The following is a 23,195-nucleotide window of genomic DNA, read 5'->3' on the forward strand; positions in this document are numbered from 1 at the left end:
ACAACGGCTTTGTGATTGACCGTAATTACGAACGGCAAACTGACAATGGACAGCCGTATGCGCAACCTGGGGTTTCAAATACTAGGTGCGAAAATGCCCGTGGCAGATACGAGTACCAGACTCCTGTCTACATGGATGGTCATCGTCCAAATCAGCAGTGAAGACTTCCACATGTAAAGATGGCATCATTTAGTGGTAAAGAGGACTGGGTGACTTGGATATCGCAGTTTGAAGCGATTGCAAAAAGGAACAAATGGAGCCAAGACGAAATGCTGGACCAGTTGCTACCCAGACTCGAAGGTTTGGCAGCCCAGTTTGCATTCTCGCAACTCTCCCCAAACTTGCTAAATGACTATCAATCTTTAGTGGATGAACTAGACAGCCGTTTCCGTGTCATCGAAACGCCGCGCTCTTTTGCGTCAAAGTTCAGCCGAAGGTCGCAACGACATGGCGAGACTCTCGAAGAGTATGCAGCGGAGTTGAAGCAACTCTATGACAAGGCTCATGGCTGGAGAGATCGACGTACTAGGGATGAAGATCTTGTACGAAGATTCCTAGATGGACTAAACGACGACGACGTCAAATTCGAGGTTGAGTTTAACAAAGAACCGCGGAATATAGATGAGGCGGTTTATTTTGCCGTGAACCTGATAGAAATCCGGGGTTCAAACAGAGCTGAAAGACGAAACCGTTATAATGCCAGGAGAACTGAACACGACGATTATGATAGTACCGTTGCAGACGAGGAAGAAAAGGCTTTCGCAATTAAGGGGGCAGATGCAAAGACAAATCCTTCGCGAGTAAAAAACGAAGATGACAGCAAAAGCGAAGCATCTACAATAAAAGAGCTATTGGCGAGGATCGAAAAACTAGAGGCAGAGCGAAACACACCTCAAAAAAGAAACTTCAAGAAAGATGTGACTTGCTTCAGATGCCAACAGAAGGGACACTATGCGAGGGAATGCCATAATCAAGAGCAAAACAACGCTTTTAACAGAACAGCTGATGAAAAACAGAAGCCTTAAAACGGGAAAGGACCAGCCCTTGCGGCCAAAGGGAGGTCCATGTAAATGATCTAGTATTGGAGGGCCAAAAGGAAACCACAACAGCGACAGAGCCAGTGAGCAGTTGTAACGACAGGGACTATGGGGATGGCCTGTACATTGAGGGTACAGTGGAAGATACCCCTATCATTTTTACAACTGACACTGGTGCCTCGAAAACTATTGTGTCTTCGAGGATCTTCAATCGGCTTAGAGAGAGTGAGAAGCCAAAGTTAACTGGTGCCATAGGTTTGCGGGGAGCTGGGGGTATGCCCATTAAGGTAATGGGTCGAGGAGCCTTCAGAATGCAGCTTGGACCAGTCAAGAGGCTTCAAGAAGCTATAGTAGCCGACATAGAAGATGACGTGTTGTTGGGCTATGACGTGTTGGGGAACGCTGAGAGTCCAGCTGATATCATTTTGAGTCGCAGTATAATTTCTTTAGATGGCAAAGATATACCTTGTATACAGAAAAGGCTGAGGCAAATGCGAAAGGTAACTGTTGCAGACGATGTGCTAGTTCCAGGGAACTCAGAAGCTGTGATAGAAGTGTATGTGGAAAGAGAAGAGGCTGATGACGGAGGGAAGCCTGACTTTATCATTGAAGCCACTGATATGTTCCAAGAGCGGTATGGTCTAGTTTTGGCTGCAACATTAGTTAACATCAACTCAGCCCCTACTTGCAAGGTGAGGCTTATGAATCCGTTCCCTGAAGAAGCCATGCTGAAGCAGGATGCCGAAATAGCACGTGCAGAACGCATTGATAGGGTGGTAAGTGTCGTCGTTGATAAAGAGAGCGAAGATGTGGCGAATAACATTAGTATAAGACGAATTGCTGTAAGACCGAATCAAAAATTGCCTGGTAATGTAGAAGCACTTGCCCAAACAGGTTTAAAAGGACTACCAGCTCATCTTAAAGATCTTCACGAGCGCTCTACAGTAGGTAAAACGGAACACGAGAAAGCCGTTGTTGCAGGTTTGCTTCACAAATACAGCGATTCATTTTCTAAAGATGACTGGGATATAGGTCTAACCCATTTAACAGAGCATTGCATCAATACCGGAGATGCCGCTCCAGTGAAACAAAGGCCTCGTCGGGTACCGTTAGCTTATGTCGACGAAGAAAGGAACGCAATCGAAGATCTGATGAAGAAAGGGGTGATCCAGAAGAGCAGTTCGCCTTGGGCTAGTCCGATAGTGCTAGTGCGAAAGAAATCAGGCGCGGTTAGGCCGTGCGTCGACTACCGGCGCGTCAATGCTTTGGTTAAGCCAGACGGGTTTCCGCTTCCGCGAGTCCTGGACTGCTTGGATGCCGTGGCTGGGTCCAAGTATTTTAGTAGCTTTGATTTGACGTCCGGCTACTTCCAGATACCTCTGAAAAAGGAAGATGTACCGAAAAGCGCTTTCGTGTGTAAGTTCGGACAGTTTGAAATGACACGGATGGCATTTGGTCTTAACAATGCTGCTAGCACTTTTCAGCGTACCATGGAATTAGCACTTCAAGGTCTCCAGTGGCAGACGTGTCTCGTCTACATTGACGATATTATTGTGTTTGGTGAAAATTTCGTTGACCACATTGTCCGCGTTGATGAGTTGCTGGCGCGTATTCAAGACGCAGGTCTAAAGTTCAAGCCTGAGAAGTGCCGCATACTGCAAACAGAAGTTGTCTTCCTTGGACGTATAGTGTCAAAAGAGGGGATCAAACCGGACACGAGTAATGTTGAAAAGATAATAAATTGGCCTATTCCACAAACTGCAAAACAAGTAAAGCAATTCGTGGCTACAGGCTCTTACTACAGAAGGTTTGTAAGGGACTTTGCTAAAATAGCCAGACCAATGATTGACCTGACAAAAAAAGAGGCACCTTTTCTTTGGACTGAACAATGTCAGAAATCCTTTGAAGCCATTAAGAAGGCATTGAAGTGATGGGTTATCCATTGAACGGTGGTGGTATTTTCTATTTGGATGTCGATGCGTATGGGTGCGGAATAGGTGGCGTTCTAGCACAGGAGCAGCAAGGTCGCGAAAAGGTGATCAGGTCCCTTAACAAAGCTGAGCGTAACTATTGTGTGACAGAGCGAGAGCTACTCGCAGTGGTCTATTTCACACAATACTTCAGGCAGTACCTTCTGGGAAGACGTTTCATCGTCAGAAGCGACCATCAAGCCCTTACTTGGCTTTTCTCTTTGAAAGAGCCTAACGGCAAAATCGCCCGATGGATCGAAATCCTGTCACCGTTCGATTTTCAGATTGAGTATCGCGCAGGAAAGCTTCAACCGCATTGTGATGCCCTGTCGCGCTGTGAAACGCCAAGGGGTTGTACATGTCACGAGGTCGATATGAGTGAACCCCTAAAATGCGGACCATGCAGCCGATGTAAGCATAAGGCAGAAATTATGGAATTTCAGCCGCATGGTACTTTAGTAGAAAGTAGAGAGCCATCAGAGGTCCATCAAAATGATACTTATGTAGAGCAATCTTTGAGTGTTGACACCAATATCGATGAAGCTGCTGGGAATAGTAAGCAGGTTGAAGGTGTAAAGGTGGCCAGCATAAGCGATAACGTACGAGTGACTAAAGAACAGAATAACAACCTTTCGTGGGCATGTGAAATGTCTCCTACCGAAGTGGCGAATCTTCAAGCTGTTGATATCAATATCAAGCCAATCTATGAAGGACTGATGTCCGCTTCCAAACCACCATGGGCTGATGTGGCAGAGCTGAGCCCGGAAACCAGACATTACTGGTTGATTTGGGATCATCTCAAGATCATAGATGGTGTACTATGTAGGACAAAACTAAAGAAGGATGGTACAGGTGAAGCAACCCAGATAATACTTCCAGCTAACATTAGATCTAGAGCGTTGAAGGCTGTACATGACACTTTTATGGCGGGTCATCTGGGTGTTAAGAAAACCAAAGCCAATTTGACACGAAGCTATTACTGGTTCCGCATGAAGGAAGATGTCAGACTGTACATCCAACGATGTGATACTTGTGAAGCTGACAAGAAGCCGAACAAGAAACCGAGAGCTCCTTTGGGCCATTTGAAATCAGGCGGGCCATGGGAAAGAGTGGCGCTAGACTTTATGGGACCACTCCCAGTATCAAGAGCACAAAATAGATATATTTTGGTACTGACCGACCACTTTACTAAGTACACAGAGGTGTTGGCTGTTCCAAATCAAACGGCGGAAGAATGCGCGCAGAGATTGATGAATGATGTAATAGCCAGGTGGGGTGCTCCATTGTCACTTCACTCGGACCAGGGGGCGGCATTTGAGAGCAGAGTATTTCAGGAGCTATGTAGAACTCTAGAAATAAAGAAGACTAGGTCGAGTGCAAGAAATCCTAAAGGTAATGGGCAAGTGGAACGTAACAACCGCACTCTTCTTAAGATGATCAAGGCATTTTAAAAGGGGAACAAAGCGACTGGGATCAACACCTGGGATGTTTGGCAGGCGCCTATCGTGCAACCCCACATTAGGCAACAAGGTTATCCCCAAACATGATGACTCTGAGGCGTGAAGTTCGACTTCCCGCTGATATGATGTTCCCAGACTTGAACCCAAACAGCTCTGAGCAAGAAGACACTTGCACGTATGTCTTAAACCTTAGAGAAACTATGAGAAGAGCGCATGAGGTGGCTCGGAAACATTTATCAAGCGAAGCTAAACGAAGTGAGGAATTCTATGATAAGAAAATGGTGTTTCATAATTATGAGCTTGGTGATTATGTGTGGTGCCTCCATGAAACTAGACGTGTAGGTGTTAGTTCAAAACTGGAAAGAGCATTTGATGGTCCCTTTTTAATGACTGAAAAACGGTCGCCTATAAATTTTGTGATCCAGCTTAACAAAAACGGACAAACGTTGGTTGTCCATCACGATAAGCTGAAACCCTATAAGGGAATAAACCCTCCGTTATGGGCATCCAAATTGCGTAAAAGGCTGTTGAACAGGCGTGCGTAAATGTGTATCCGAAACTTACTATTAAACCGCACAAAATACTGTTGAAAATTATTTTATTAATCGTCTTAATAATAATAGTAATAATAAGAATAGTAGGAAATAAGCGAACAAAAAACATGTAATTTAATGAAGAATACTAAAGGAACTTAACTAATCGCGTACCGATATTCGAAGATGTGAGCACAGAGTCAGTCACTGCGATCGATTTGTCTCCGTACTCTAAAGAGTTGTTGGTTTGTGTATTTTCAGACAATGAACCGTGTCGGCAACTTTAAGCGTAGAGCGTATCGCTGTAAGTACTGCACTAAAGTTGATCGCAGGAGCCGCATAGAGGGCCATATTTTGAAGGAACACGTTCCCATGGACAGGGCGCCGTTTTTCTGCACCCTGTGTTGTTTTAGGTGCCAGGACCAGCAAGCCTTTCAGAAACACTTAACTCAATATACTAGGCATGTGACTGAGGAGAAGAGGTCAGGGAAACCTGACTATACCAAAGTTTTGCGAAGGGCTAAAGACCCATATCATGTTACTGAGGGGGATATGGTAGCATTATCGCCTGAAGAGAGTGCGCAATGGTGTGACAGAAACAGGTTCCAGATGGAGGACATGGAGGAAGATGACAATGAAACGGTATTTACAGAAGACGGGTCAATGGTGCCTCTGTGGTTGGTTAAGCCGATTCCAGTGTCAACAAAATCCCACCATCAGGAATTGCCCCCCTTTGTGAGGTCTGGCCAGATCTACACGGCAGCAAAGGCTTGCGGCATTGCTGTAACTCCCCAATTGTCAGCGCCCCTGAACACATCTGCCATCCCGGATTCATGGTTTGCAGTGAATTATGAACAGGGGGTAGCTGAAGGGCCAGCACCGTGTCTGCAAACTACTTTGAGTGCGCAGTCAACTAACGCCCAAATGATGTCATCAGAAGTAGCAGCAGAAAACTCCTTCCAGCCATTGTGTCCATCAGCTGGTTTTGGATCACTAACGAGGTACGTTGCATCGCTGTCCACACCTGTGCTGGATGAGAAAGAAAGTCCATTTCTGGATTTCCTAGGGGACTCAAGACCGATGACCCCTGTCGCTCTGAAAAGGCCACTACCAGTGCCATTTGCAGAATCTTCAGGCAGCCGGCATAAGGTCCAGCGAATTGAGGCATCAACCCAGTGTACCGGTAGTCCCAGTCCCACTTGCCAGTGTAACGCGGCGAACGTTTTGAGGTCCTTATCAAGCGCAATGGACGAGCAGCTGAAAGTTAGTCTGTCCACACAGAGGTCCGTGGCAAAACTTGTGGAGGTTGGTCTGTCCACACAGAGGTCCATGGCAACGCTGGTGGAGGAGGTCTCAAAAATCTCGAAGCAGCTGGGCGGCATCCAAGAAACATTGGCGAAAGAGAGACGGTCAAAATCAAGCGGGAAATACCAATCATACAAAGACGCTGGGCACTGACATTAACTTTTGAGTAATAAGTGCGTTTGCAATTAAACATGTTATGTTATTTACTGTTAAATATTTATTGAAGTTAAATGTGTGTTTAAGAAGATCATACAGACAGTGAACACTAAACAGTAACTGTTATTTAAATGATCTGCCGTTTACTATGATCAGTTCGTACACTGAAAAGTGACTGTTATTTAAATAGACTGCCATACACTATGATCAGTTCGTACAGTAAACAGTTATACACAAAGTTATAAGTTTAATACTTTGATCTGTTATTGTTGTTTATTTTTATTGCAATGAAGTACGCTGATGAGCAATTATTGATATGTATGTGGTGTATTATGATAAGTAAAAGGCAGCAGGAGCTTTGCCTTATTAAGAGGGGGGTAATGATACACCCCAGGTGTGACAGTAACACTTACCTTTTCTCATGGACTGTGAAGTTGTTCGTACTGGTGACATTATGTGACTATATAAATCAATTGGCATATTTTCTCAAGTGAATGTATATAATCTAAACATCACCAGAACTTTCATCTAGTTGTAAGCCATCCATGTTATAGAATTTTGTTTCTTAGTAGTACATTTCAATATTTTACAATTTCTGCCAGCTTACATGTACCTATTTACCTATTTGCTTCAAGTGGCACCTTGTTATGTTGGTAGCCATTTGTTTTATTGAATTCTGGGAAATTCCCTTTCCTGAATGTCACTTTGACAGTTTGAGAGTTCAACTTTGTTGGCGCAAGAAGATGTATCACATCAAAGTAATTCCATGTCTAATTCTTTGTAATTTTCATTGTTTTTCTAAATAAGGCGCCAATATGTCTTATTGTTATGACGTTTTGTAAACGACGTCATGAAACGTTCGAATTTCTGGGTCATTATTTTTGGTTAGTCACGTGACTGACCAGTTTTGGTCACTGGTGCCCAGAATTCGGGTCATTAATGACCAGAATCTTGGTCATTGCCCAGAATCTTGGTCATTGACCAGAATTTTGGTCACTGACCAATTTTGGTCATGAGATTAAACAATAAGTAAAAACAGTTGAGTTTTAGTCAAGATCTAGGATAGACGTAATTTTTGTTAAGAGAGTCATTCATTTTTCGAAGTAAATACCTTTTAGTCGTTATCACATGTTTTATAATAATAATCCAGTAAATTGAAGATTGTTTACATGAAGTAACACTGATTTTATAAGCATTTTAACACTTTTATTGTATTATTTACACATAAATACTGCAAGAACGCAGAACTGACTGATTGTGCGTCACTCGCCATTAACTTTGTAAATACTACCCTAGTGTTATTACCGGGAAGCTGGCGGTTAGAAATCACTTACATTGTGTTGCTGTCTAACGGGTGGTTTATTGCGATTATTGTCTTCGCACGAAGTTTATTGCGATTATTGTCTTCGCATGAATAAATTATTGTTTGAACGTTTTCTATGGACTTCCTATGTTTCATATTTCAAAACGGATGGAACAAGCGTAACACTATATTAACAGCTATTTGAAAGCTATAAGTAATCAAGTCATTAATACGGTATACCTCAAAGCAGACGGAAGTATTTATTAGTCAACCAACCCACTGGTGCCTCAAGAACGGTGGGACGAATATTTTCTTATCTCTTCATTTTCCAGGTATTTGTTTACATATTACATATGAACGACATCCTATGCTGTCCACCGAGTGTCCACATTAAACCCCACGTGTCCGATGTGTTGACACTTAACTTACGTGGACGTGGCTATACAACCCGGCCTTCCTAGGTGAGAAAGAAGCCAATCACAGACGATCTTTTGCCCAAAAAATGTACAATTTAGCCTCACTGTGAGAAAACGGAGCTTAATGCATGCTTGTAAAGTGTCTTCCCTGAATAGCATGTGCAGTCGCTTGTCGCATAAATTAGATTTTCGCTAAGACGGACAGGCAGAATATTTAATTAACGTCTCATAAAGTCTTAGTGATTTAGGTAATCAATAGTAAACAAACGTAGACTTAAACACGCGGAATCCACTCTTGTTTATAGGTATTAATTTTAATAGCTTTACAATGTCGTAATAATATTTTAACATCGACGGAGCTTGGGTTATTAAACGCGTCTGAGAATTTATAGGTGTCTTAATTTTTTTTTTGTTATCAATACTTAGACCGAAAAAGGCGTCATTCTGTAGAAACAATTATAAGTGCTCTAAAAACAGAGAAAACAGCAAAGGTAACATAACTTCACCATGCCGTAAACCAACAGCAAAATTTAACTGTTCCGAGAACGATGATCAATCCTTAACCCACGATTTAACAGTTTAATTCATATTTGCATTATTCTCAGCAATTTACCTTCTATGCCGGCGTTGTATATTTTCAGCCATAAATCATTCGATTAACAGTATCAAAGCATTTCATCATGTCAACGTATATAACATAAAGTATTTTATTTTCATTTATATACTTTTTAATTAAAGACATACGGATGTATGAAGCATCAATTGTTGAGTGTCCTTTTCTGAATCCGCGTTGGGCTTCCGAAATTACATTTAAGTTAATACACGTATAATGCCTTCCGTTTATTTCTCGGGCAAATGACCAACACTAGAATCTCATCAACAATTAATGGCTGATCTAGTTTGAGGAAACGGATCAGGCCAAGTGAAATTTTGAGTACTGTAAAACTGTTCAGCCTCATTATTAACACAATCCGACAAATCATGACTAATATCAGACAAAAAATTGAATGTCTTCCAAAGGGATATTTTCGTTTTTAGTGTGTTTATTTGATTTAAAGTATTTCTAAAATTCAATCCCTTTGGCATTATTTCTCAAATAGTGTTGTTTTGCTTGTTATTGATACTTTGTTTGTTCTCTTTTTTACGTTTCAACAATTGCAGTCTCTTGTCTCCAAACTTATTACAATTCAATTGTTTTGACCGAGAAACGCAGTGACTGTGAGCTATTTTACATCAAACCACTCGGCATATCAAGGTATTTTTCCGACCGCTGCAACAAAAGTATTACTATGAGTGTATTTTATGCCTCGCTCTGTGAAAAGGACCTTTAATGCATGTGCATAAAGTGTCGTCCCATATTAGCCTGTGCGGACTGCACATGATTTAGCCCCCTTTTCTCAAAGCGCGGCTCATATTGTCTGCGGAGCAGATATTAACCAACCAATCTGTAGTGCATACATGTGTATACAAAATAAATTGTTTCTACAAGCATACCCATGTCATCTATGCTCACGAAATTCGACAAAAGACTATAACAAATAATTATTTAACATTTTAATAACAACGTATATAAAGTATGTACATATTTATTTCTCGGATTTTTCCTCCGGTTCAACGTCACTATGATATATACTTTTGAATACCTATTGTACTATTAGGACATTGTTTTGAAAATACGTTCATAGCAAAAAATAGACCATACACATTAAGGCTTATATACCTATATCCATGTTGTGTTTAGGCTTAGCACAACAGTCAGCAATGTATGTTCGAAACGAGAAAATATTCACTAAAATCTCTTATACTCAGAAGTATTTGCCATTTATACATAAAAATATATGATTTCACTGATCAAAATAAGCTTCATCATGTAAACAATTATTTCAATAAACTCGATGACTTAAAATATACAAAATGTATTTTGATTTTGTTAAAATTTTAAATTTATGTTTCATTTATCAAACTTAAGTGTATACAAATTAACGTTCAATAACAATAAGAGACAGTTGCCATAATGACAAGTATAACGGTTGTTGTTTGCATAGTGATAAAAATGTTCTAGAATTATAAAACGGGTTTCCTAATGCTGCATTTTTTTTAATAATTGAAATAAACAGCTAACAACATGCATGTTCGTCAATACGATTCCGTACAGGTCTGTTAGACTGTATCGCACAGTTAAAACATAGCTCGATGCATATTGAAAAAAAGCATGTTTTTATATATTTATAAACCACATTTGATCACGGACAATAATAAATATATCGATAAAGTTGCACATGCTATAGATTAACCAGAAAATGTTGAAAATGAACTAAACCCTGTGTTCCTGCCAGTAGCAGCCTGGTTGTTGTTGTTGTTGTTGATAGGGGCATCCACTTGGGAGTTGCCAGGGGTGACGAATCCCGTTGGTGCCTGGCCAGTCGTCTGACTTAGACCTCCAAAGCCACCGCCACCACCACCCTGGACTGCGAAAGTGTTCTGTCCTGGCATACCTTGAGCGCCCTGGCCGCCTAACCCCTGAAATCCGCCCTGTTGAGTGCCAAAACCGTTCTGTCCGCCGAATCCGTTCTGTCCGCCGAATCCGTTCTGACCGCCGAATCCCGGCTGCATGCCACCGACCGCTCCTCCACCGTTAATCTGACCACCGCGTCCCGGGACCGCGCCAGGAAACTGTGTCTGCTGTCCGCCGAAGAATCCTCCGGCCTGTCCGCCAAACTGATCCGGGCCCATAGCGGTCTGTCCGCCGAATCGACCACCGCCTTGAGGGCCGAACATACCACCTTGCCCGAACCGTCCTACGCCGTTAAACTGACCTCCCTGTGGTCCGCCAAACATACCGGGTTGGCCGTTGAAAGGTCCGCCCTGTCCAAATATACCTTGACCCTCGAAGCCTTGGCCACCGAAAGGACCGCGGCCAAACTGCCCACGTCCACCAAACGGAGCCAGACCTCCATTGAATCCTCCAAAAGGATTCTGGGTTTCAAACCCGCCCATTCCGAATTGCTGACCTCCAAACGCGTTGCCGAATCTTTGACCTTGACCTCCGAACCCTTGACCACCCATACCGGGGCGCATTCCAGCTCCGCCTTGTCCGAATTGCCCCTGTCCTTGGAAACCGCCCTGGGTAGCTCCAAACCCTCCTTGGTCAAATGTTGTCTGGCCTTGACCGATCGCTGGTTGACCTTGTCCTGAAATGGGACGGAAGTATTTGTTTACAGTAAGTTCTTTTATTTTTACATCATTTTAAGAAACTTTATTAAAATTATGAATTGTACATGTTATAACGTTAGCACAGAAAATACATTATGGTATGTTAATAGTAAGTACATTTGTATTAATACATTTATACACGAATGGTAATTTCTAAAATTGACATCTTACAATATAGTTTTAGTAAGGCGTCCCGAAAGCAGTGCAGAGTTCAAGTTTTAATATATTTAATATAAATGCATGTATAATTACATACATTCTTAGTCTACTTCTAAACTACGTGCTATCATACATCCTTCATGCATTTGATGAGCGTTTGTGGATGACCTTCATCCGCTTTTAATAATGATACGTTTCCATTCTACGGCTCAACTATATGATATTGTCGCAGGCATCAAATCATATGCATTCGCTCTGCGCATGCCCAGTGCATAATTGCTATCTGGTTATTTAAGTCCATGCTACTCAGCGATACGCCTCCATGACAACTTCATAGCGCCCGAACGACTTCATCAACCGGAACTCACGCTCTGCTCTGCGCATAGCAAGTAAATTGCCGCTTTTCTATAGGTTAGTCAACTTCATGCATGTCTGCTACGCGTCTGCTACTTATCTCAATGACTACCATGCCGACTTACCGACGCTTATTCTCAAAGCATTGCCTCGTCTAGAAACTTGCATCGTCACATTGGTTGACCTTTGACTCCCATTCCTGGGACCTGCGGTCTGGTTTGAAGGATTGAACCCATTACGCAAATTACCAATGTTGAAAACCGCGGCCGTCTGGCCTTCGGGCAATATTGGAATTTCTACTATTTCTATAATCGGAGGATCGGCTGGATTTCCTACTAGGATTTCAAAGTTTGATTGTGAGTTTTGTGACAAAGGTTGTGATTGAAAACCAGTTTGTGAAATGGGCAAAGTTTGTGATTGAATTTCAGTTTGTGCCATTGATTCAACCTGTGGTTGAGACTCACTTTGTGATTGGGACCCAGTCTGTGTTATGGGTCCATTCTGTGGTTGTAACACTGTTTGTGACTGAGACGAAGTTTCTGATTGAAATCCACGTTGTGGAATGGATCCGCTTTGTGATTGAGGCCCAGTTTGTGATCGAGAGGCAGTTTGTGATTGAGACACATTTAGTGATTGAGTAGTGAATTGCGACTTAGAGGCAGATGCATCTGCTAACATAGCAATAATGGATCCTATCAAGTTCTCCCGGGAGCTTGCGTTAATGGCGGCCGATGAGCTGTTCACTTGCAATGGGAAAACTGGAATGGCCACACCATCGGACGTCATCCCAGGTGCAGCAAATATTGCGACGTCATTACCGCCAGATCTTGAACTAGATGACGTCGATGAAGCGAGCTGTGATTCAAGTGACGTTCTTCCTAAATTGTTGGAGGTCGACGTGATAATTTTGGGCGCTGCTGGACTTTCCAACGATGACAATGATAATGACGTAATATTATTTCCTGACGTAATTTCAATTCCTGACGCTATGCCCATTCCTGACGTCATGTCATTTGCTGACGTCATGCCCAATTTAGTCGTCAATAAAGTTCCGGACGTCGCATCAGATTCCGGTATAATATCAATAACGGCGTTCATTCTGTTCAAACCAGAATCCGATTGCGGAAGCATGATAATTTCGGTAACTTCTGGCAAAACTCCGCTGTTCCCATCAGCATTTACAGATGTTATATTCGTAGTGGGGACGTTTGGCTGAAAACTAAACGCCGGCATGTCTGGAAGCGAAATGATACCCGTAATGGGAAACTCTGGTAAATTATTTGAAGGGACTGAACCTGTGAACATATTCGGCTGTCCGAACATGTCTTGTCCGCTGGTCATTCCACCGAAAACGTCATTTCCGCCCAAATCCATCTGCGTTCCGGCGAACGACATTCCGCCGGAAAAGTCGGGTTGTGTACCGGCTATGGCGCCACCTAGAAATGACACCAAACATCCACTGAATATCCGTCTACTAGCCCAGTACTCCATGCGAGCTACATTTCGACAGAGTGGTGTGTAACCTTTACTTATTGCATCGAACACGCTTACAGTATGTTTAGTTTACATCTATTTATTTTTATAGCGATTGTATCCAAAGCCGAAAGCTAATTGAAACGCTATCGAACCTGTGACCATATCTATCAAGTCATTTTTAAAATGTTATAAATTATCAATAGCTTTAGGTGTGAATACATAGATATATTTTTGAAATGTGCTCGTTATGCCAGTTAACACTCAAAATAAAAAAGGATAGACGTGCGAGCGACATCTATGTAGGTTTATACACCATTCTGCATGAAAACGTTTTGCAATCACGAATGTTAGGCACAAAAGCGTTAGTAGAAAGCCAGAAGCAAGCGCGTCCATGGCGAAGCAGCAGAACGAAAAACTACATGAACCTCGCTCTGGGAAAACGGGGCTTAATGCATGATAATAAAGCGTCGTCCCGGATTAGGTTGTGCAGTACGCACAGGCAAATCAGGCACGACACTTACCAATGTAATGGTTTTGAAGTTTAATGGAAGTCTCTTTTTCGCGAAAATCCAGTTTAGGCGGAAAGTGTCGTCACTGATTAGCCTGTGCGGACTTCACAGACTAATATGGGACTACACCTTTCGCACGTGCATGAAGCCCAGTTTTCTAAGAGCAAAGCTCAGTTACATAAATACATCATATATATAAGTGTATTCAACGCGAGTAGTAGGAAAAGATATGCAAAACAGAAACATTATTGTATAAGTAAATATTTATTTTATCACTTTAAATTGTTCTTTTATGGGCCACATTTTAAGGTAATTGCAAAATGATAGTACTCTAACTTTTAGAATCCAAGTTGGGTCACGAAAACGATTTTACAATTACTTTTTTGTCCAGCAAGGATGATTTTAATTCAAAGCTGTGTTTACTGATACTTAGTGTAAAGAATTAATACGATCTATTGAACATGGCCATCATAAATATTCCGTTAAAATCCTTAACCGATTTAAAATGAGTTCATTATTTCTCACAATCCAATTTAATTAGTACATTAAGTTAAAATGTGTGTACATAATTAAGAGTAAAATGCTCATTTGCAGTTTGTAGCATAAACTAAGCCGTTTGTATGCTTTATCAACTTGAAAAATTGAGATAGTTACTGCAAACGGATTATTATAGTAACATTTAAGTGCTATTATGTAAACAATAAAGTAAACAATACAATAAAACAATAAAGAATTTGTAAGTTCTAATTAGTTTATATTGTCAAAGAATTATTTACAGCAAACTGTCAACGAAAGTTGTATTTTGATACAAAACATCAGAAAAGGCTTAGCTTGAACTCGTGAAATTCGGTTTGTGACGTTACATTGATCCACTGGTACCATGTTATATATTTATAGGTTATTAGATGTTTCACTGTAAAATACGGGATATATTTGGACGAGCACACAGTTTGAAGCCTAACGGCTCGTCCAATATGACTTCAAACTGAGTGCGAGTCCAAATATATCACGTATTGCACAGTTTAAACGTCTAATAAGCTTTTTAATCTATATCCCTTTCTTAAGCTCTTTTTTTGATTTTAAAAGGGCCTTTTCACAGATTTTTGCAAGATTTGAAGTTTGTCAATAAATGTTTTATATTGACAATCGTAAACATTGGAAATAAAAAGCTCCAGTGAAAAATCGAGAATACAATTAAAAAACGAAACAAAAAAGTAAAACTCAACTGGGTTCGAACCACTGACCCCTGGGGTCCTGGAGTAAAAGTATGAATTATTTAGACCACTCGGCCATCCGCGCTCACGCAATGTAGAAAGTATTTTATACTTTATATAAGCAATCCTCGTACTTTCACAAAATATAACGACAACAACAGAACTCTCCAAATTATTCAATCGTTTCGCGTTGCAACGCTTTATAACTTTCAGGTTTTTAAATCGTCAAAAGATGCATATTTTGGCTATTTTAGAGCATGGTAAATGTTCAGTATTACTGTTTCCTCACAAATATTATAACTAAAACGAAAATTTGCGAATCTGAAACAACTTTTTAAAATTTTGTCAATTTACCAAAACGTGAAAAGGCCCCTTTAATGCTGCAATATGCATGCATAATCGTTATTTTCAGCACGATAACCTGTGAAACTTATTGAATATATTCATGAGAAATGTGTGGATTAGCAATTGCATTTTACTAAGAATCGATTATTGTACATTCGGTAACGGCTTTTATCGTTATAAAACAATTGTACTATTGTACTCCAGAGGCGTATCCAGAATTTTTTCCGAGGGGGGGGGGCTCAACTGGGGAGGGGGATTTCATGCTATCTAATCAGCATTTTGCATGATAAAAGTGCATGTAAAACAAGAACTTGAGTTTAGACATCAAGTGTGACAGACACACAGACAGACAGACAGACAGACAGACAGACAGACAGACAGACAGACAGACAGACAGACAGACAGACAGACAGACAGACAGACAGACAGACAGACAGACAGACAGACAGACAGACAGACAGACAGACAGACAGACAGACAGACAGACAGACAGACAGACAGACAGACAGACAGACAGACAGACAGACAGACAGACAGACAGACAGACAGACAGACAGACAGACAGACAGACAGACAGACAGACAGACAGGGGTAAATCAAATGTCTCTCAAACCAGTATTTTATTTTAATAACATTACTACGCTTAAAATAATTATAGACACGACTAAAATAAGAAAAAAAACAGTTTAATTGGATTAAAAATCTTACTTCAACAGAAATAGTCCAAATTTATGCCTTTTCCATGCATTTTTTCGGTACTCTTCATTAAACTTGCGCATAAATTGCAGACCACTGCGCTAGTGTAAACACATAATTTCAAGTATTTGATTTATTTTAAAGAAAATTCGTTTACTTTTCACGATTCCCAGAAATTGTTGCATGGAACAATCTGTGCGCGCACATCGCGAAAATATGAGACATGCCGATATTCACATGTTCAGTCGGTATACCCTGTCCCGATTTGATGATAATTTTATCAAATCTTTTAATAGTAATATATATATATGCCGAAATTGTATTTGAACAAATTGCGAACGTTGTTTTTTTCAGTTCTTGAGCACTTTTTCATGTCAATGTTGCTCAAAAGAAGATCGACCATTAAAACAGAAACTTGTTAAATGGTAAATAAAAGTTATAAAAAAAGTAAAATTAATCTTTCGGTTTCTCTAAATTTGTTCAGTGAATCGAATTTTCGGACCGACAGACACACAGGGGTAAATCAAATGTCTTTCAAACCAGTATTTTGTTTATTTACATTACTACGCTTGAAAATAATTATAGACACGACTAATATAAGAAAAAAACAGTTTAATTGCATTAAAAATCTTACTTCAACTGAAATAGTCCAAATTTATGCCTTTTCCGTGCATTTTTTCGGTACTCTTCATAAAACTTGCGCATAAATTGCAGACCACTGCGCTAGTGTAAACACATAATCTCAAGTATTTGGTGTATACGACAGTTATAACTATGTAGTGAATTCGTATTTGTAAACTTTGATAAAGCCCGTTTGGGCGAAATATTAGAATTAAAGAGTGTTTTTACTATGAAATATGTATATCTTTATCCCTACTGGATATAAAACTCAAGTATTTGATTTATTTTATAGAAAATACGTTTACTTTTTCACGATTCCCAGAAATTGTTGCATGTAACAATCTGTGCGCGCACATTGCGAAAATATGAGACATGCCGATATCCACATGTTCATTGGATATACCCTGTCCCGATTTGATGATAATTTTATCAAATCTTTTAATAGTAATATATATGCCGAAATTGTATTGGAACAAATTGCGAACGTTGTAGTTTTTTTTCCAGTTCTTGAGCACTTTTTCATGTAAATGTTGCTCAAAAGAAGATCGACCGTTAAAACAGAAACTTGTTAAATGGTAAATAAAAGTTATAAAAAAAGTAAAATTAATCTTTCGATTTCTCTTTATGTGTTCAGTGAATCGAATTTTCGAAGTTTTGTTGACCTCATGTCTATTGCAATCGAGTACTCTCGCTTTTCGGATGTTACCTCTCGACTCAAGGTAAACAACGCGCGCAGTGTATGTCATTTGCGGATGTGTATGGAACTATCGGCTTTGTGTGGTTAAACACGCTCTAAATAAACGATTTTGACATGGATTGAACAGGAATGAAATAAATCTTTTTAGGTACATCGGTAATTGCGTCAATGTTTGAATTCATTCAGAAATTATTTTAGTTGTTTCCTTAACCGCTCGACTGAAGGTAATTGGAGGATATTGGTTTTCACAAGTCCCATGCGGCAGCCATTTGTAAACATTTACCTATAGCTAAATGTATCGATGAATTTCATTAGTTGAATGTATCTCCTTCAGCCAATCAAATAGCGCAGTTTATCACTTACAGTCAATGAAGCGTGCAGTTTAGCTGGCGAAGGTTAGATCGTCTGTACACATGCCTGGGGCTAATCACACAAATTGACAGCTGTTAATGGCCTTATTAGGGGCATATGACAGGAAATACACAAGTGGATTGGAACTGTAAGGGGCTCATTTTTTTTAAATCATATCTAGCCAGCCAGCTGGGGGGGGGGGCTTTAGCCCCCTAGCCCCCCACCTAAATACGCCTCTGTACTCAACTGTCCGATATGGAAAAAATACAGACTTTTTGGATCCAATGTCGAAATATATTGGACGGTCGCGTGGTACGTATGAAGAATGCCCATTGGATGAATTTATTTGATTTAGAATAAATATATATATATTTCGCCTTTTCGGAAGCAAATATTTTTTTATCGATGTCTTCGCTTTAGCACGTCACAGTTGAATGATGAGCAAATATAAATGAAGGCCTGGTAATATATATATCGTATAATAACACCTAAAATAACACAACTGTCACAGAAGCGTTAAAGCGGGCACACTGCCAGTTCACTTTGTCCATGTGGTGTTTATCGATCACTGACCTTGACCTTGACCTTGAACGTTGATTGGATCCGAGTGCACGACATAAAAATTGTTGTTGTCCTGAACCACAGTGGCTCTGAAATAATGGATTTATAATTATAACATAAAAATGAAATATAATGATAATTGCAATAATAATAAAAATAATAATAATAATTATAATAATAATAACAATAACAATGAAAAATGCTAAAATTATGCTATTGGTGCTGTTGTTGTTGTTTATGATGATGATATGGTGATACTGCAACTGCTGCTGATGATGACGAACAATAAGATGCTGCTGCTGCTGCTGATGATGATGATGGTGGTTGTGGTGATGATGATGATGATGGTGATGATGATCATGATGATGATGATGATGATCATTTATTTTGCTGCTGCTGCTGCTGATGATGATGATGGTTATGATGATGATGACAACGAAGATGACGACGACGTGGACGACGACGACGACGACGATGATGATGATGATGATCTCGAAACGCGATGTTTGCAGTACAAAAATAAATGCGCACTGAGAAATACGTACACGAATTTGATGTTGGGGTCGTGAGTGTTCATGGGTGCCTGCCAAACGGCCTGTATGTTCATCTTGGGCTGGCGGGACTCGTGAGTGAGCGCGCTACTTCCGGTCATTCCGCGGCAGTCCCGGAGCTAGAAACACGCAAAAATACTTATGAAAGTTACATGATAATTATTGCGTAGCTTCCTTATTACAATTGTCACTTGGTTTGTAATTGTCTTTCGATTTTGAGAGTCTGTATGAGCAAAACCGTCAAATACGTATGGAAGTTATATAGTTGATTATAAGGAAAAAATAATAATGAAAAATATTAAATATTGTTGAAAAATTATACAGGATAGGTGTATTATAAATCATGTCGTCTAATGGAAATTTTAAGGCTAAATAAAAAAGTTTGAACAGAATGTGTGTGTGTGTATTAAGTATTCAAATTTGACAAAAATAGTATCTCTTTATAGTCTTGAATATCTCTAAGTATAACTCAAACATTTTCACTTGGAACATTACATACTTTTATGAAATGTATAACGCAAATTGCTAATTACACTGTTAATATACTAATCATTTGATTGTAATTATCTGTCGATTGTGAATGGCAGTATACAGTGTTTCATTATGGAGCGCACCATGAGTCCTATACTCATACACTTAATTGGGAACTCATTGCGATTTTCAAATATTTCACTTTTACACTTAAGGGCTTATTGATTTATAATTGTAGGGGAAAAGGACCCATTGCGTACAAAATGTGAAGGGAACACTGAGTAAAAGTAATCATAGCAACCGTTCTTTAAAGAAAACGCATTACCTGGGAGTTGAAGCCCCGCTGGAATGTGCCGACGATGTCCGACGGACCCTCCGGAAGTTGTTTCCATGACGGCATCGCCTGGATCAGGAACCCGCGGAACGGCGTGTTGGACGTCGCCTGTAGCCGCACTGAACACATGGAAAAGAGAGATATTGAAGTTTTCACGCTAACACAGGTCTTAATGCATGTTTGTAAATTTTCTTCCTAGATTAGCCTGTGCAGTCCGCATTCTTATTTCTTATATGTTTCGGTTGAAGGAAGTCTCTTCTCAGCGAAAATCCATTTTAGAAAGTGTCATCCTTGATAAGCCTTTGCGGAATTCACAGGCTGATCCAGAACAACACTTTCTAAACACACATTTAAACATGTTTCCCAGGACGAGGCTCTATTAAAACAGATCATGAACCGCAGAACGGACGTCGCCTGTAATCGCAATTAACAAACGGAAAGAACGCGTATGAAGTCTCGCGCTAACAATTTGGTACCCGCTGCATATTTAAGTAAAGTGACTTTTAACCTATTTATTTTTAGCTTGCATGGGAAGCCGAAGGCTGTTGAAACGCTGTTAAGACGCTTTCTTGGGTAAAACCAGTACTTGTAGTCTTTGAGAGAACGCTCCCACATTGAGGATCGAATCACATATAAAGTTATACAAATGCTGATGATTTCTTTCCCAATGTGATCCTGACCGAAATTTCATGCCTTGAAACTTGATGTTCAATTTGACGTTATCATTACGTTTCAATTCAAAAGAAAAATATGGCACTTTCAAAAAGCGTATGATTGTTATACAAAATGCTCTGACTATGTCTGATTGTTTCAACCTCCCTAGTATTAATTAAAAGGGCGATCAATGGCAATCGTTTACTTTACGAACGCCTTTTGATTAGACATTATAGAATATACACATACGTTTGCGAAAATAAATAAATCTTTACCGGATGAAGCAACCCAAACTGTGGTCATAATATCACCATGGGAATATTGGCTCAATCACAAACAGAAGCAATTACAATTAATCAAGGTCCCACCATTCGGTATCTGTAAAATTTGTGTTTGCAATTCACACTTAAGTAAATTTTGCAACAACATTATACTCATTTGCATATGATTTGACAATTATGAAAGTACACGTGTATATCGCAATACTATATATTCTCTAATACTTTTTATACAATTTTGTACTATTGAAATCATTCAGTTAAAATAAACAATTTCGAAGCGTTATGATTATGGATTTAATGTAGAAAAGTAAATTAAATGAGCCTCTCTCTCTCTGAAAAGAAGCTTTAATGGAGTGCGTAAATTGTCTTCATGGATTAGCCGGTGCAGTATGCACAGGCTAATCAGGGCGACACTTTCCGCTTTTGTTGTATCTTTAATTAATATGAAGATTTTTTGACGAAAATCCAGCGGACTGCACAGGCTAATCGGGGAATGCACTAAACGCACGTGCATTTAACCACGTTTTCTCAGAGCGCGACTAAATTAAAAAAAAACTCAACAACTCACCGTCATAGAGACCGTTTCCGCCTGCGCTAGGGGTAACCGTGATGGAATAGGGGCCGGTCCTTGGTCCCTGTGACACGGGGGTGCCCAAGTTGGGGTGGCCGGGCACGTATCGCCCGCACATGTCGTTAGGGGCTCCCGAAGGGTAGCCGTGAATAAGACCGACGACGGCGGCGAATATGAGCACTTTCTTTATAGATGACATTTTGTTCTTTTCTGAATATTTTTCTTGTACTAGTTTGTGTATGAGATTTAAAATATCACCACTCGAAAAGACATTTAAACCGAGAATAAGAACTATGGTTGCACTGTTGCGAATTTGGTCCGTTTTAAAAAAAAATATCCATATTTATTTACACACACATTTGAACACTTTTATTGAAAGTACCTTAAACTGCGTCAATAACTACGTAGAACTATTTACTTAATATAATCAAACGTTAAATTAAGTCCTACAATGACAGTTCAATCCTAATCGACGTTGTGCTACAATGAACGTCAATCTCGTTTCCGTTAACTTGTCCAGCACGCTGATTTCTCATCGGCAAAAACGTCAACGCTTTTCCGTCACCTCAGGCGACGCGTTTCATGTAGCGTTCATTAGATATAATCAGTCACATAATAAACCTATCATAAAGGTGTCCGAAAGCTTTCCTCAAATATCATTGGTCAATGAAATTAATGTCGTATTCACGCATACACGACCTTCGTTTTTTATCACAAGACTGTACATTATAAACATTATTATGGTAATAAATACAATTAATGTATGTAAACAGCAAGTGTGAATATAATAAAAGTAATCTCTGAAATATGCAAAATTATATTTATTTTGCTTACAAAAACACTTGCAAATGTTCCGTTCATTTGAAAACTCACAGAACTAACATTTGCATAGTAATAATGACTTGCTTTTATAATATTACATAGACATGTACAATCATTTGGTTAGCAAATACATATACATACATTAAACGTATATACACGTGGTATTAATGAATGTAAAATTTATAATTTAATCTGTTTAGACAATGTATGATAGTCATAGCTATATGAAAACCTCCAACTACATGATATAATATATATTATGTATGTCTGAAGATTTTTTACTCGGATGTATATATATGTGACAATATATGATATTCTTAGCTATATGCAAACATCTAATTAATATCTGTTATGTGTGTCTGAAGTTTTTAACTCGGATGTACCTACAGTGTTGTGTATTTATTACAACAGCATTTATTGTGAAGCACTCAGTATACGTAATAAATCCGAAAAGAAACATGGGCGTTTTATGCTTTTCGATTGACAAACGTCGTAAAACAAATTACATGACATATATTTTACGATGTTCATCGACGGAAACAGCAAGTTACTACATTATTGTAGAACGTATAGTCATATGACATTTTGCGACGTTAAAAATATATGAAATGTTAATGCACAGAGAGCCAATCGTATGGTATATTAGTTTGTCAATGATTAAAAGGTTCCTTTAAAGAAACAATCCAAAAACATGGTGTACGTTTGGAAACACTATAACGTTTTATAACTGGTGTCGATGTTTCTGTCAAACATAGTAAAATAAATTAGAAAAAAGTCCATTACCATTCCCATTTCTGGTGTTTAAATCAACATGTTAAAGGTCAATTTTATTATCAAGTAATTTATTAAGTTTAATTAATAAATATTAAACTAAACTGTGTTGTTTTATTGTTAAACCAGTAAATTTATATTAAGTTAATTTAAAAAGTAAATCACGATTTTTCAATAGTAATATAAATGTAGGCAGTTGTTTATTCGATTTAGTCGTTAAAGTCGTTTTTCTCATGTTAGAAATCAAATCAGTTCACCTAATCCATACAGTTGCACGTGAATATTTTGACTTATACTCATATCATTCCTCCCTTTTCCCGTGCACTAATAGGTTCAATGTCGATCACGTGCATCGAATGTTTGC

The 23,195-nt window shown here is 39.4% G+C and overlaps 2 protein-coding genes across 2 annotated transcripts; both read right to left on the reverse strand.

Annotated features, from left to right (window-relative positions):
* Positions 1 to 9,790: 9,790 nt before the first annotated feature.
* Positions 9,791 to 13,323, reverse strand: LOC127874881 (uncharacterized). The gene is made up of 2 exons (XM_052419547.1): positions 13,202 to 13,323; positions 9,791 to 11,371 (listed from the first exon to the last, which is right to left on the reverse strand). The coding sequence occupies exons 1-2, from the start codon at positions 13,299 to 13,301 to the stop codon at positions 10,470 to 10,472; spliced, it is 1,002 nt and encodes a 333-aa protein (XP_052275507.1). The 5' UTR covers positions 13,302 to 13,323; the 3' UTR covers positions 9,791 to 10,469.
* Positions 13,324 to 18,380: 5,057 nt separating this feature from the next.
* On the reverse strand, positions 18,381 to 21,453 carry LOC127872628 (putative defense protein Hdd11-like). The gene is made up of 4 exons (XM_052415958.1): positions 21,236 to 21,453; positions 19,724 to 19,851; positions 18,922 to 19,046; positions 18,381 to 18,465 (listed from the first exon to the last, which is right to left on the reverse strand). The coding sequence occupies exons 1-4, from the start codon at positions 21,435 to 21,437 to the stop codon at positions 18,381 to 18,383; spliced, it is 540 nt and encodes a 179-aa protein (XP_052271918.1). The 5' UTR covers positions 21,438 to 21,453.
* Between the last annotated feature and the right edge of the window lie 1,742 nt (positions 21,454 to 23,195).

The sequence above is a fragment of the Dreissena polymorpha genome, chromosome 3, assembly GCF_020536995.1.
Source record: "Dreissena polymorpha isolate Duluth1 chromosome 3, UMN_Dpol_1.0, whole genome shotgun sequence".
In the NCBI taxonomy this organism is placed as follows: domain Eukaryota; kingdom Metazoa; phylum Mollusca; class Bivalvia; order Myida; family Dreissenidae; genus Dreissena; species Dreissena polymorpha.

Excerpts from the sequence above, each read along its gene's own strand:
- LOC127874881 (XM_052419547.1), bottom strand. The coding sequence starts at position 13,301 with ATGTCGTTCGCCGGAACGCAGATGGATTTGGGCGGAAATGACGTTTTC. Across the intron at positions 11,372-13,201 it reads ACAGCCGAATATGTTCACAG|GACAAGGTCAACCAGCGATC; the intron begins GTTCAGTCCCTT and ends GTCCCATTTCAG.
- LOC127872628 (XM_052415958.1), bottom strand. The coding sequence starts at position 21,437 with ATGTCATCTATAAAGAAAGTGCTCATATTCGCCGCCGTCGTCGGTCTT. Across the intron at positions 19,047-19,723 it reads AGCGGGGCTTCAACTCCCAG|CTCCGGGACTGCCGCGGAAT; the intron begins GTAATGCGTTTT and ends GCGTGTTTCTAG. Across the intron at positions 18,466-18,921 it reads GACCCCAACATCAAATTCGT|AGCCACTGTGGTTCAGGACA; the intron begins GTACGTATTTCT and ends CCATTATTTCAG.